Raw genomic sequence first — 12,936 nt, 5'->3', positions numbered from 1 at the left:
CCAGTGCTTCCTACTGAGCACATAGTCTCCTTACACAACCCAAAACAGTTTATTTAAAAGATTTCACAATATAGCAATGTATTTTATTAAAAATGTATTTGACCTTGTTCCAGATGCCTGAAAATTCAGAAAAGCTGTTCAGAAGATCCAATGCTTCGGTTTTAAGAGATAAAATAATTGTATTTAGTTGGATCACCAGTTTGTTTACATCCTTATGCTCGATGATCTGCTTGTCCAAAGCTTTCAGTGCCACCATCCTGTTAAGTTTGCTCTCATCACCTATCTCTACAGCAAAACCTTGTTCAATCTGGCATAAATTAAACAAGAAAAAAACATATGTCATGTAGTTTTATTTATATTTTTTTTACATTACGGAATGCCCAATAATGCACACAGGAAGTACTTCTGAGAACAGGTAAGAAGTACAGAGAAAGCATCCATAAGGAGACTCCCTGCTCTTCACTTGGATTTTTACAGAACTATAATTCTAGTGTTAAAGCCAATTTTATTTAAAAAATAGCATGTGGAGCTCTATATTAGTCATCACTGAATGACATCTGTCAAATATGCATCATACACAAGTAAAACTGGGCTGTTTCCTACTCTTATATAAATGTTCGGGTCTTCCTGCTTTTAGTGTAGATTTATGATCTATACCCATTCTCGGTCAAAAAAAAATCCTGGAGACAGTGAAGCGTTGGCTGCTTGGAAATAAGCAAACAATCCTGCCTGAGGAAACCGAATTCAACCCACTGTCCTAGTTTTTTTTTATTACTTTTTTGCAGGACTTGAGTGGGGTTTTTTCACCAAAATGAGCTGATCTGTTTTTCACGTCAGATCAACAAAATAGGAAGATATTTTTACAGAGACACTTTTCAGCACAGATCTATATAGATCTGTATTTCATTAGAACAGGAGAGAATTGAGGCCATTTGAATACCATTACTGTGTATTTCTGTACTTCAACAAATTTCAGTTTCTATCTATACTTCAGACCTGCCCAAGGTTTTAGTGCTCATTTTAATGCCAGTTAAAATATTTATATTGTATTTACTGTAGCATTATAGGTGCTGTATGCAGCCTGAAAGTTTAAGTTAAACTATAGGTTTTGCCTGGGAAGACTGATAATAATTTGTACTTGGCTAGTAGGACCCATGCATAATGTTAGTTTTCATACATTATCAACACTATCATCATCATACTTGAGCAGTATAAAAGGGTTTTTTAGAGCAATTTTTGATTTTAATATTAGAAACCACCAAACATAAGGTTTATGAATTATTACTCTTATCTTAAATTAATTAGTATAGAGAATTGTATTGGTATAGAATATATTCTTATGAGATTAAGAAATGTTAAACAAAATACTAAATTTAACAAAAAGTCAAAATAAAATACTCACCTGCTGCTGTTTATGATGAAAGTAAGCAAATTTCCACAAGGGGATATCTTTGGCTATTGATAATATGATATTTACAGCTTTGTTTACAGCACTCTGAAAACAGCAAAACATTTATCTTGAGCACACAGTCAGATTATGACCAATAAGGGTGGGGGGGGGGGGGGGGGGGGGGGGGGGGCGGCGGCGGGGAGCAGCAGCAGGGAGACTGTCCTCCAGATGATACGAAAATGGAAAAATTATACTTCTGTCTTTACAGGAAATATTCTAATGAGCATGATGTAGGCTCACCCAAAATCCATTTTTTAAGGGGAAAAGGTACTCCATAAAGTTTTATCACAGTCCTCCTATGTTTATGTAGTTTTCAAACAAGAACATGAGACCCTTGTGAACAGTAATCATGAGTCACTGGGGATCATAACTTAATCATAGTACTATTCCCCGTTAAACTGGTTATAAACATAATTATTTATTATTAACAATAATATAGTTTTCACATTCACATTAGAATACCTGAAAACATTTGTCTGAATATGTGATGGTATAGTTTATAATCTATACAGGCAGCTATACAAATTATTGTATAACTTATTATATCTATGGCATTTTAAAACTACATTTTGTGGTCTGTTTTCTTACTGACAAGACCATGAAGGCTGCAAATAAAAACTGAGAAATAATTTCATTAAAGGTTTTGACAGTGACAATGCTAAATGAAAAGTCCACAAATCAACACCATAAACAACTAATACTTTGTGAATAATTTCAGGTATCACAGCCAATTTTAAGTTTGCATGTAAGAATTTTGCTGAATTACTGTAAGTTTAAATGAGTGTTCAAATTTTTTCACAGTTTAGTGCTTCAGGCTAGTAATATTTTTCTTCATATTTCACTACTACAGAATGCTGATTTATGAAAGATACTTTAAATTGATAATATTGTTTTATATTCTGAAAGAGTTTAAGGAGACTAGGAAGTCAAATCAGGCTGCATCAATGGCATTATTTTTTTATTTTTGGCATTCACTTTGAAATGTTTGCCTCCAAGTAGCATGAGTTACTGAGCTTTTAGGAAAAGGCCTTCTGCTGGCCTGCATAACAAACCTGATCAGTGGCTTCATTTCCTTAGCACCCAACAACGTCACAGACTCAAGTGACTTTTAATCTTTTTTCCCCTTCCTTTTAGTTCTCATACCAGATTAGACTTGCACATGTTGTTTTTAAACAATTAATTTATAAATGTTTTACCATAATGACTGAGAGGTACAATTATTTTCTTACCTGAATATCTTCAAGACTTGGCCTCAGGACAACATTTGGAATAGCCAGTTGAATTTCAGCTTTGAACAAGGGAACCCTCTGTGTCTCTACAAACTTAGTCGTCTGATACCTCGAGTCAACAACACGCAATCGATGTCTTAAGGACTCTAGAGAAATCTTCATGCCTAAATAAATGTAATATTTAAGTGAGGTTATATTTTTTACCACAATAAGCTTAGAGGGAAAAAAAACCTGAGAGCAACGTAAAAAAATTAAACATATCTGAAACAGACTCACTCACATCTGACCAAAGAGTCAGTATTCTTCTGACAAAGCTGTCCCACCAGATTATAGTAACTACAGGACAGGCATCCTTGGCAGCGTGTTTTCTGTTTCATGTCAAGATATGTACAGGCGTATGAATCCTGAACAGTGAAAGAGAAATTCTTAGGAAAGTAACCATGTTATCCAGCATGTAAGTGAAATATCAAGCATCTGACTAGGTTATAAAAGATTACTTTTTACACTGTAGAGGTCTTACCTCCAGAGATCTTCCAGCATCTGCTTTCAGTCTGTGCTTAAGAATATCTACCATTTCATACACAGAGCATTCCACTTGCTGACTCTGTCTAGAAAAACAACCTTACAGTCACCCACAGGAAATCAAACATAAGGAACACCCTTTGTTATTTTCCAGGCATATACCCCAAGTCCCACTGCACTGTGAAGAATTCTATGTGCAGGGAAATACCCTTACACTTGTCAGTTTGTTCCTATTGTTTAGCCATACAAAGAATGTGAGACATTAAGATATGCAGACTACCATGAAACCCATTTGTCAGACTCTGTAATAGCTGATTCAACTGGACTTCATAAAAATTAAAGAAAAATAAACGTTATTTTCAAGCTATAGTTAATAAAACAGGCTTACGATGATGTTGATGCAGTAAGGTAATCTGTGAAATCAGTCAGTAAAATAAAAGCAAAACCAAAAAAAATTAGAAGATATCTTATTTTGCACAGTAAGCATAAATATTTTTTTGAAGGAGAACTGAACTACTATTCCTCTATAACCTGAAAAATAAGGATAGGGAAAAAAAATTTCAGTGCTGCGAGAATGGGAAGCCTTAGAGTAGCTAGATAGCATTAAGAATCAAGCAATTAACATGGAGATGAGATTTCAAGTCTTACCCATCTTCATTTTTCTTGCTACTGATTAGAATGACATAAGAAGAAAAATATGAAATGTTAAACACTACAGATGCAGTTTTACATCTTCTGTATTCAAGATACTTGAGAGTTTCTCCCTTGCATCCTGAGACTATCATTTTGCTTTAGACTAGTACCCTGTTACAATAATATTTTAAAAGTAAACTCTCTATGCATAAAAAAGTAATACATAAATAATCCCTCCCAAATATGGCCTTCAAATATGTACAATTAATAAACCTACTGAGACAGTTTGTGAGCAGTAGAGACAGCAAGTTTTTCTATCTGTTCCAGGAAAGAAAGCACATCTATAGGTTCATCTTCTGGCAAAATTATCAGAGCAGTGTTCGACATATCCTCCAGAATTCTTTCAATTCTGCATTCCAGGGTATCAGCTGCTTCTTTGACCACGTAGTCCAACTCCCTCAGGGTACTATAAACATTCTCAATAACTAAGCAAGAAAAACAAGATTAAAACAAATCATGCAAAATACAGACCTCTTAAATCTCATCTCCCCTTCCCCCCACCCCCACCTTGGTATTAAAAGAAAATGAGGATTTAATATCAATTAAATATGCAATTAAAGCCTGAAACAGAAACATGATGGACTTGCTACTTTGGAATCTTTAAATGAAACCATTTTATAATAAACAATACAATAGCTTTTAAAATACCTTTTCTGTATTAAAGAACATTGTAATGAAAAGGATCAACAAAATACAATGGAAAATAGGAAGCATACAACTGTCCAAACACTATTTTACATACATACACAGTGAAATCCAGTACTTTTATAATTGTAATTAACTTATAAATTCAATGGCTAAATTTCCCCCAGTCAAGATTACACACTGGTTAAATCACTAGATTTCTTTCATGTGTATGGTCTAACTTACTTTGGAAAGAGATAAACTGAGTACTTTAACAGATCAGTTGATTAAACTAAAGGTAAAAACAACTGTTTCTGAATAAACTGGATAAATTCTTTCCATGTATTTCATACTTTTCATTGCAAAAAAGAAAGAAATATGTCACCTGACACCCTTTGTCTTTGTATTTATTACCAGATAGTATCATTTGAATCACCAATAATCCTTCCTACTGTATGTAGAAAGAAATTACTATGACATCTAAGACATGGCAGTGTGACAGTGGTGTCCAACTGCTGATGCTTTAAGTGGAAAACATAATTTATTCCTATTAGGAAATGAGTGATGGAGCTTGTATTTTTTGTTGACTAAAACAGACAAAGAATCCGACCAATTTCTTAGCTTTTTTTTTTTTTTTTGTAATGTATAAATTAGGTAGTCATAAATCCATTTTTTCATCTTATCTCCTGAGTTCCAGTCTAGAAGGCAACCATGGGCCCCCATACTTCTACATATTAGAGGAAATAAGGCACTTAAGACATTAAGTTCATGCGCAGTGAGTTCAGCACATGGCTGGCAGGTCAGAGTTATTTTGTGTACACTGAACCAATAGCTGATTTTTAAGTGCCCAACATTCTGGGCATGTTAAACATTGCACATCTTCAAAAAGATATGATGCATAAACTCAAGAAAAGTACTCCTTTCTATGGGTGATTCCAATTCAGTTACAGCAGCAGGAAACAGGAGGTAGCCCAGATACTCGTGCTGCATAACCTCTATCTTGGCAAAAATGGCCAGGTGCCACCAAAGCAAAAGTTGATCCAAAGAACCATTAAAACCTGCATTATAGTTACTCAGATAATTAAGGAAGCGCAGAGAGTATCTAAATGGATAAATAAATAAATGACATTGTAAAGACCTTCCTTATGATGTGATACTAAACAATGCAAAGCAAACACAATTCATTTTAGAGCTATAAAACAAAGATAAAAAAACACTTGCCATTGGATTTTTATGCTCTGGTCAGGCAAAGGTCAAGTTAAGCTAAAAGGTGACCAGTCCTGCCTTAAGCACCAGTCAGAGCCCTGTGCACCAGTGCACATGAGAGAGTCACACATGAACAGCTGTACAAACCCATGCCCCATTTCACATTCATATTTAGGCTTCATCTGTTCTTGTTTATCTTGCTGGTTTTTATTTTGAAGAAAAGTGAAAGCCTAATGTCAGTCTACCTCAACTGAAAACTGATTTAAAAGCATGAACTATTGTTTTCTCATGGAACTGCAACATAAAAGTCTTGCTGATGATTTTATGAATGTCCATTCCAATAACGCTTTTATAACAGTTAATCAACGTTATGCCGTATTTGATAGGGATAAGACTGTATCTTACTGTTGTGTGGAAAAAGATCGATGCATAATTGGTGATTATAAAAAAAGTTTTCTTAGAAAAAAACAGGATTTGGGCAGAAATCTCTAAATACTATATATCTCTTACTAATTTCAACCTTGGATTTAGACATGTCACTTTGAGGATGTTCAGCATAAGTTATGAAGATTTTTCTATAGATAAGAGATTATTAAAGCATCCCATGTCTGTTCTCGTCTCACATTCTTGTAGCAGTCAGGCTGTAATTATCTACCTAAAGAGAGGTCAGTCCACCTCCATATAATCCATTATTGATTTTTCCAGTAGGCAGTGATGAACTTGCAACAAGAAGTCCAAGGGCAATCAAGAAAGACTTCAGGGCCTTGGCATGACTGGTTAAGGGATCAGGAGCACAAGCAGTATTCTCCTCTATCCTGCCAGTAGCAGGGAATGATGAGGGAAGAAACAAGAATAGCCACCACATCAATACCTGGCTCCAAGCCTGGTGTCACCAGAATAATTCCTTTTTTTTTGTTGTTCATGGGTTGACTTACACAGAAGCAGGTCTGCTGGCAACAGATGGGGTACATCTGTCTGAAAGGGGGAAAAGGATCTTTGCACAGGAGTTAGCAGGGCTCATTGAAAGAGCTTTAAACTAGATGTGAAGGGGGAAAGGGATCCAGGCTCACTAAAGATAACGCTGGGGGCAGCATGCCAGTGTCTGAGGGATGGTGTGCTAGTGAGGTCCTTCCATCTGCTGTCTCAGTGGAGGTAGGGGATGGAGATCCATGCAGCAGCAAAGATGCAAGGGTTATCGATGTGTTGGAAATCACAGAAGCACCTGAAAATGGTCATGTAGGAATTAGGGCTTCACGCCTCAAAATGCCCAACTGAAGTGCATCTACACCAATGCACGCTGCATGGACAACAGGAGGAGCTGGAAGCCATCGTGCAGCAAGAAAACTATGGCATAGTTGCCATCATGGAAGCATGGTGGTATGCCTCACACAACTAAAATGCTGCAATGGATGGCTATAAACTCTTTAGAAGGGATAAGCAAGGAAGGAGAAACAGTGGGGTAGCCTTGTACGTTAGCAAGTGTTTTGACTGCCTAGAGCTTGATGGTGATGACCATAGGGTTGAGTGTTTATGGGTAAGAATCAGGGGGAAGGCCAACAAGGCAGATATCATGGTGGGAGTCTGTTACTGACCACTCATTCAAGATAAAGAGGCAGATGAAATATTCTACAAGAAAATGGGAGAAGTCTCAGGATCACTAGCCCTTGCTGTCGTGGGGGACTTCAACTTGCCAGATGTCTGCTGGAAATACAAGAGAGCAGAGAGGGAACAGCCTAGGAGGTTCCCGGAGCGTGTGGAAGATAACTTCCTGACACAGCTGGTCAGTGAGCCAGCTAGGGAAGGCACCCTGCTGGACCTGCTGTTTGTGAGCAGAGAGGGACTGGAGGGTGATGTGATGGTGGGAGGCTGTATTAGCTACAGCAATCACAAAATGAAAGGTGGTTTGACTCTTGGAGAAGTAAGGAGGAAGGTCAGCAGAACTGTTGCCTTGGACTTCTGGAGGGCAGACTTTGGCCTCTTGAGGAGATTGGTTGACAGAGTCCCTTGGGAGGCAGTTCTGAAGGACAAAGGAGTCCAGGAAGGGTGGGCATCCTTCAAGAAGGAAATCTTACAGGTGCAGGAGCAGGCTGTCCCCATGTGCTGAAAGACGAATCAGCAGGGAAGACTGGCCTGGCTGAACAGAGAGCTTTGGATGGAACTCAGGTGAAAAAGGAGAGTTTATGACCTTTGGAAGAAGGGGCAGGGAACTCAGGAGACTACAAGGATGTCCTGAGGGTATGCAAGGAAGAAAATTGAAAGGGCCAAAGCCCAACTAGAACTTAACCTGGCTACTGCTATAAACGACAACTGAAACATTTCTATAAATACATTAGCGACAAAAGGGCTAAGAAGAATTTCCATCCTTTATTGGATGCAGGGGGAAACAGTGACAAAGCATGACGTACTTAATGCCTTCTTTGTCTCTGTCTTTAATATTAAGACCATTTGTTCCCCTAGCACTCAGCCCTTGAGCTGGAAGACACATGGGGAGCAGAATGAAGCCCCCATAATCCAAGAGGAAATGATCAGTCACCTGCTACACCACTTAAACACACACAAGTCTATGGGGTGTACTGAGGGAGCCAGTGGAAGTACTCACCAAGCCACTTTCCATCATTTATCAGCAGTCCTGGCCAACCAGGGAGGTCCCAGTTTTCTGGAAGTTCGCAAATGTGACACCCATCTACAAGAAGAGCCCGAAGGAGGATCTGAGGAAGTACAAACCTGTCCATCTGACCTTGGTGTCAGAGAAGGTTATGGAGCAGATCACCTTGAGCACCACCATGCAGCACGTGCAGGACAACTAGATGATCAGGCCCAGCCAGCATGGGGCTATGAAAGGCAGGTCCTGCTTGATGAACTTGATCTCCTTCTATGACAAGATGACCTGCCTAGCGGATGAGGGAAAGGCTGTGGATGTTGTCTACCTGGACCTTAGCAAAGCCTTTGACACTGTCTCCCACAGCATTCTCCTGGAGAAACTGGCTGCTCATGGCTTGGATGGGCATACTCTACGCTAGGTAAAAAGGTGGCTGGATGGCACGGCCCAAAGAGTGGTGGTGAATGGATTTAAATCCAGTTGGCAGCCAGTCACAAGTGGTGTTCCTCAGGGCTCAGTATTGGGGCCAACTCTGTTTCATATCTTTATTGATGGTCTGGATAAAGGGATCAAGCGCACCCTCAGTAAGTTTGCAGATGACACCAAACTGGGCAGGAGTGTTGATCTGCTTCAGGGCAGGAGGCTCTGCAGAGGGGTCTGGACAGGCTGGACTGATGGGCCAAGGCCAGTTGTGTGAGGTTCAACAAAGAGAAGTGCCGGGTCCTGCAGCTGGGTCATGGCAACCCCATGTAATGCTACAGGCTGGGGGCAGAGTGGCTGAAAAGCTGCCTGGGGGAAAAGGACCTGGGGGTGCTGGTCAACAGCCAGCTGAACATGAGCCAGCAGTGTGCCCAGGGGGCCAACAGCATCCTGGCTTGTATCCAAAACAGTGTGGCCAGCAGGACAAGGGAAGTGATTGTCCCCCTGTATTCAGCACTGGTGAGGCCCCACCTTGAATACTGTGTTCAGTTTTGAGCCCCTCACTGCAGGAGGGACATTGAGGTGCTGGAGCGTGTCCAGAGAAGGGCGGTGAATCTGGTGAAGGGTCGGTCTGGAGCACAAGTCTGATGAGGAGCAGCTGAGGGAACTGGGGCTGTTTAGTCTGGAGAAGAGAAGACCAGGGGGATCTTACTTGTCCCTACAACTACCTGAAAGGAAATTGTAACCAGCTGGGTGTCAGAACCTTCTCCCAAATAACAAGCAATAGGACGAGAGGAAATGGCCTCAAGTTGCACCAGGGGAGGTTTAGATTGGATACTAGGAAAAATTTCTTCACTGAAAGAGTTGTCAAGCATTGGAAGAGGCTGCCCAGGTTAAGTGGTTGAGTCACCATCCCTGGACGTATTTGAAAGATGTGTAGATTTGGCGTGCAGAGACATGAGCCTCTTGTGGTGGACTTGGCAGTGTTGCGTTAATGGTTGGACTCAATGATCTTAAAGGTCTTTTCCAACCTAAATGATTCCGTGATTCTGTTCCATTTTTATATAGTCATTTACTTGGACAAAGATCAGAGAGATTATGATAGGGGAAGAAGAAATAAAAATGCATGACAGTTTTAATAGTGTGATGCAACAGCCTAAACTCAGTAAATAAAAATGCCTGGAATTAAATAATGGAACTGCAACACAAGACATAATATGATGCAATATTACTCACTGAACTTTGTAAGAAAATTCCAAAGTCAAGGCTCTACAGACTCTCCCATCAATACAGCAGTATGGATAGCAGTTAAATATGACAAACAATTTACTCAGTTACACAGCTGTAAATTAACTAATTTAGTGACTTCACTGTACTCAGGAACTGAATTTGTAATGCTTCAATTGAGAGGCAAAGTAGAGGGTGAAGCAAAAAGAATCCTTTTACAACACTAATTATCTTCCAGAGGTGAGGAGCCAGAAAGCCTCTTTCTTAAGGAAATAAAAAACCCAGAATATTAGGGGGAAAAAAGTGAGATAACTATTGTACTGTTTTTACATTTTTTAGCATCAAAATTTATTCTCTCACTGCGCTTCTCACCAAGTCAATTCAATACAGTGACCAATAACATTTAGTAGGATTAAGAAATTCTGACACATTTCAAGAAACTGTGATTCTACAGTGATTTTGCTGCCACTTTATCACAAGACTAAAAAGAGGTGGGTTGTTTATGTGGGAGGACTTAAGAGTGGTAAAGGGACATCACCAGGGAGGCGAAAATAGGATATGCCTGGTAAAGCAAATTGTTTAAGGGCTGTTCAAAGATAGCTGTCAAATAGCCCTGCTTGATCTCCAGTTTAGAGCAGAACATAAACACATCATTTTCATCTTACTCATGTCTGACTTAATTCCATAGTCAGGGGAAAAGGACCTGGCATGTTTCTCCCTCATATAGATGGAGTGCTTTTCCTAAAACTGGCAGGGAAATACCTGGCAGGTATCATCTAACAACATGAACAGTTCACCATTTCTTCTCCTACTACATACATTTATTGATGTTCAAAGAAGTCCATGACAGCTGCATCAGGCCTGGAGTAAGGGCATCCTCAACTTGTCCTATGAATGGCTTCATCAGTGGTTTCAGTATAACAGGAATCCCATTCAGACATTGTTTGTAATCAATCAACAGATTCTGGAGTCTGAAAGACATGATCACATTTATAATGTGCTTAATTCAGATATTTGAAACAAACGAAGTCTGGACACATCTTCCGTTAATAAGATTTGCAAGTTCTGACCCCATTTTAAAACTAAGAACTCTTCCTCGGTCAAACTAAGCCTCCTTTGCCCCCATGGCAGCAGAACCAGACTGGAGAAATATGTACCTCCAGTAAAGTGCCTGTGATCAATTTAGAAAAATTTTCCTCCAAGCAGAATGAATTACAATAAAAAAAAAAAAGGGGGGGAAACTGAAAATTTTTGTTCCTTTCTTCCTATCTCACAAGACATGGCATGAAACAACACTGTTTGTTAGAAAAGCCAGATCAAAACCACTTTGGACACCAAATACCCAACAAAAAGAGGCCAGATTCTTAATCAAGACTTACCAATATAGTTTCACGAAAATTGAGCTACACAACGAAGCCTGATAAACAAGAATTATAAGTGAGTGCAACTCTGAAGTCAGATACATAATGGGTTCCTTAACAGAACTGCTGCAAAAAAAGTAATAGCTGTGGTCTGTGGCAGATGAAAACCATGACTCTAAACATCATTGTTACAAACTCTATACTGTGATAACCCATTCATAATATACGCAGGGCTGTTTTTCCCATGTTGCTTAAGCAAAACTCTACCAGTCTCTGAATGTTCCTTCTTTGCTTGGGGAGTCAGTCTGAAGTCTTTTTTAGAGTAGAAAGTAAGTTTGTATTTTTTTATTGCAAACATTTTCTGTACATTTTTGTTTCACTTGGATAGAAAAAGTTGGGACTGTTGCTTTTTAGAGGACTGTAGCACAGTTTGCCTTGCACATTAGAAGTTTTAGGTTAGTTTGTCCTAAAACACTCCACAGATAATTAATGAAAAAATGTCATATAAGAAAGATGGAAAGCTTTAACAAGAGAAAAAGAGGGAAGGGGTTGAATTGAAGTGTTTATAAAACTCGTTGAACTTTGTCCCTTTTTGTCCACTTCTATTTAAAAACAATTTAAAGGATACTCCTCACAATGGATGACTTTTTAAAGACCTATCATTCTTGCTTAAAGAGTTAGAGAATTAATAATCAGCATCCCTGAGAATGAACAGCACAGAATCCAACTGTTACAAGGAGCAGAAAGAAATCATTTAAAATCAACAAAAGTTATTTCAGATATTCACTATGAGAGAGCATATTACAACTTAGGTGATTGAACCTGTTCAAATGTTTGGGTTGTGCTTTAATCAAGTAGTAAATTCCAGCCTGTTTTTCTAACAGAAAAAAAAGCTTTTGATGTTAACTGTAGTATTTTGGAGTGTAATCCCCATGTTACAGTGCATAGATGCCTTAGCAGTACCAAGGAGCTCCACTTAGAGAGCAGCAGTTGCAGGAACAAAACAAAAGCATCTAGTAATGAGATATTTGTGGAGATAGGAACAGCTGCATGTTACCAGTATTAGTAAGGAAATGCCAGGTAAAGCAATTAAATTTCAATTACACCATCAAAGAGAAAAATTATAATAAATCAAGAGCACATACAATAGACTGAAAGCTAGGGATTCCCAGTTGTAGATGAGAAATCAATTCCAAAAAGTGCTCACTCACTCCATTTGATGTCTTTTAATCTGCTCTTCATCTGCACACAAGCCAAGGACAACATCTGGAACTTCAAAATGCATTTTTTTCAGGTATTTTGTTTCATAAAGTACTTCCAGGACCGCTGGGTTCAAGTTTACAAGTAACTCCTTCATGTAGCAAGGGGAAAAAAAAGAAATAGAAAATAAGGCAGTAGTTTGGTGGTTACACGTAGTGTGATATAACTGGAACATACTACAAGATGTAGATCACTAGAGAAGAATTCTAAAATGGATACTCATGTTTTTAGACAGATCTTCGTTCTCCTCCACAAATACCTGGCTTTTCCAACATTAATCTACAATATCTTACACTGTTTTCCATTTCTTGTCACTCCTTCACTGTGCCCTAACCACTTAGCTCC

General features: G+C 38.8%; 1 protein-coding gene across 1 annotated transcript in view; it reads right to left on the bottom strand.

Annotated features, from left to right (window-relative positions):
* The window catches only part of LOC308060176 (dynein axonemal heavy chain 5-like), a 177,840-nt gene that overhangs the window by 142,312 nt on the left and 22,592 nt on the right, over positions 1-12,936 (bottom strand). Inside the window, exons 17-24 of the mRNA XM_080378560.1 lie at positions 12,543-12,682; positions 10,790-10,941; positions 4,112-4,319; positions 3,200-3,287; positions 2,960-3,083; positions 2,680-2,843; positions 1,403-1,495; positions 104-307 (exon numbers count right to left, since the gene is read on the bottom strand). Of these exons, the coding sequence (XP_080234686.1) occupies positions 104-307; positions 1,403-1,495; positions 2,680-2,843; positions 2,960-3,083; positions 3,200-3,287; positions 4,112-4,319; positions 10,790-10,941; positions 12,543-12,682 (1,173 nt within the window). The remainder of the gene's footprint in view (positions 1-103; positions 308-1,402; positions 1,496-2,679; positions 2,844-2,959; positions 3,084-3,199; positions 3,288-4,111; positions 4,320-10,789; positions 10,942-12,542; positions 12,683-12,936) is intronic.

The sequence above is a fragment of the Falco punctatus genome (genome assembly GCF_963210335.1).
Source record: "Falco punctatus genome assembly, chromosome: 3".
NCBI lineage: Eukaryota > Metazoa > Chordata > Aves > Falconiformes > Falconidae > Falco > Falco punctatus.
Note: the sequence above shows the minus strand (reverse complement) of the source record. Positions and strands in the feature narration are given on the sequence as shown.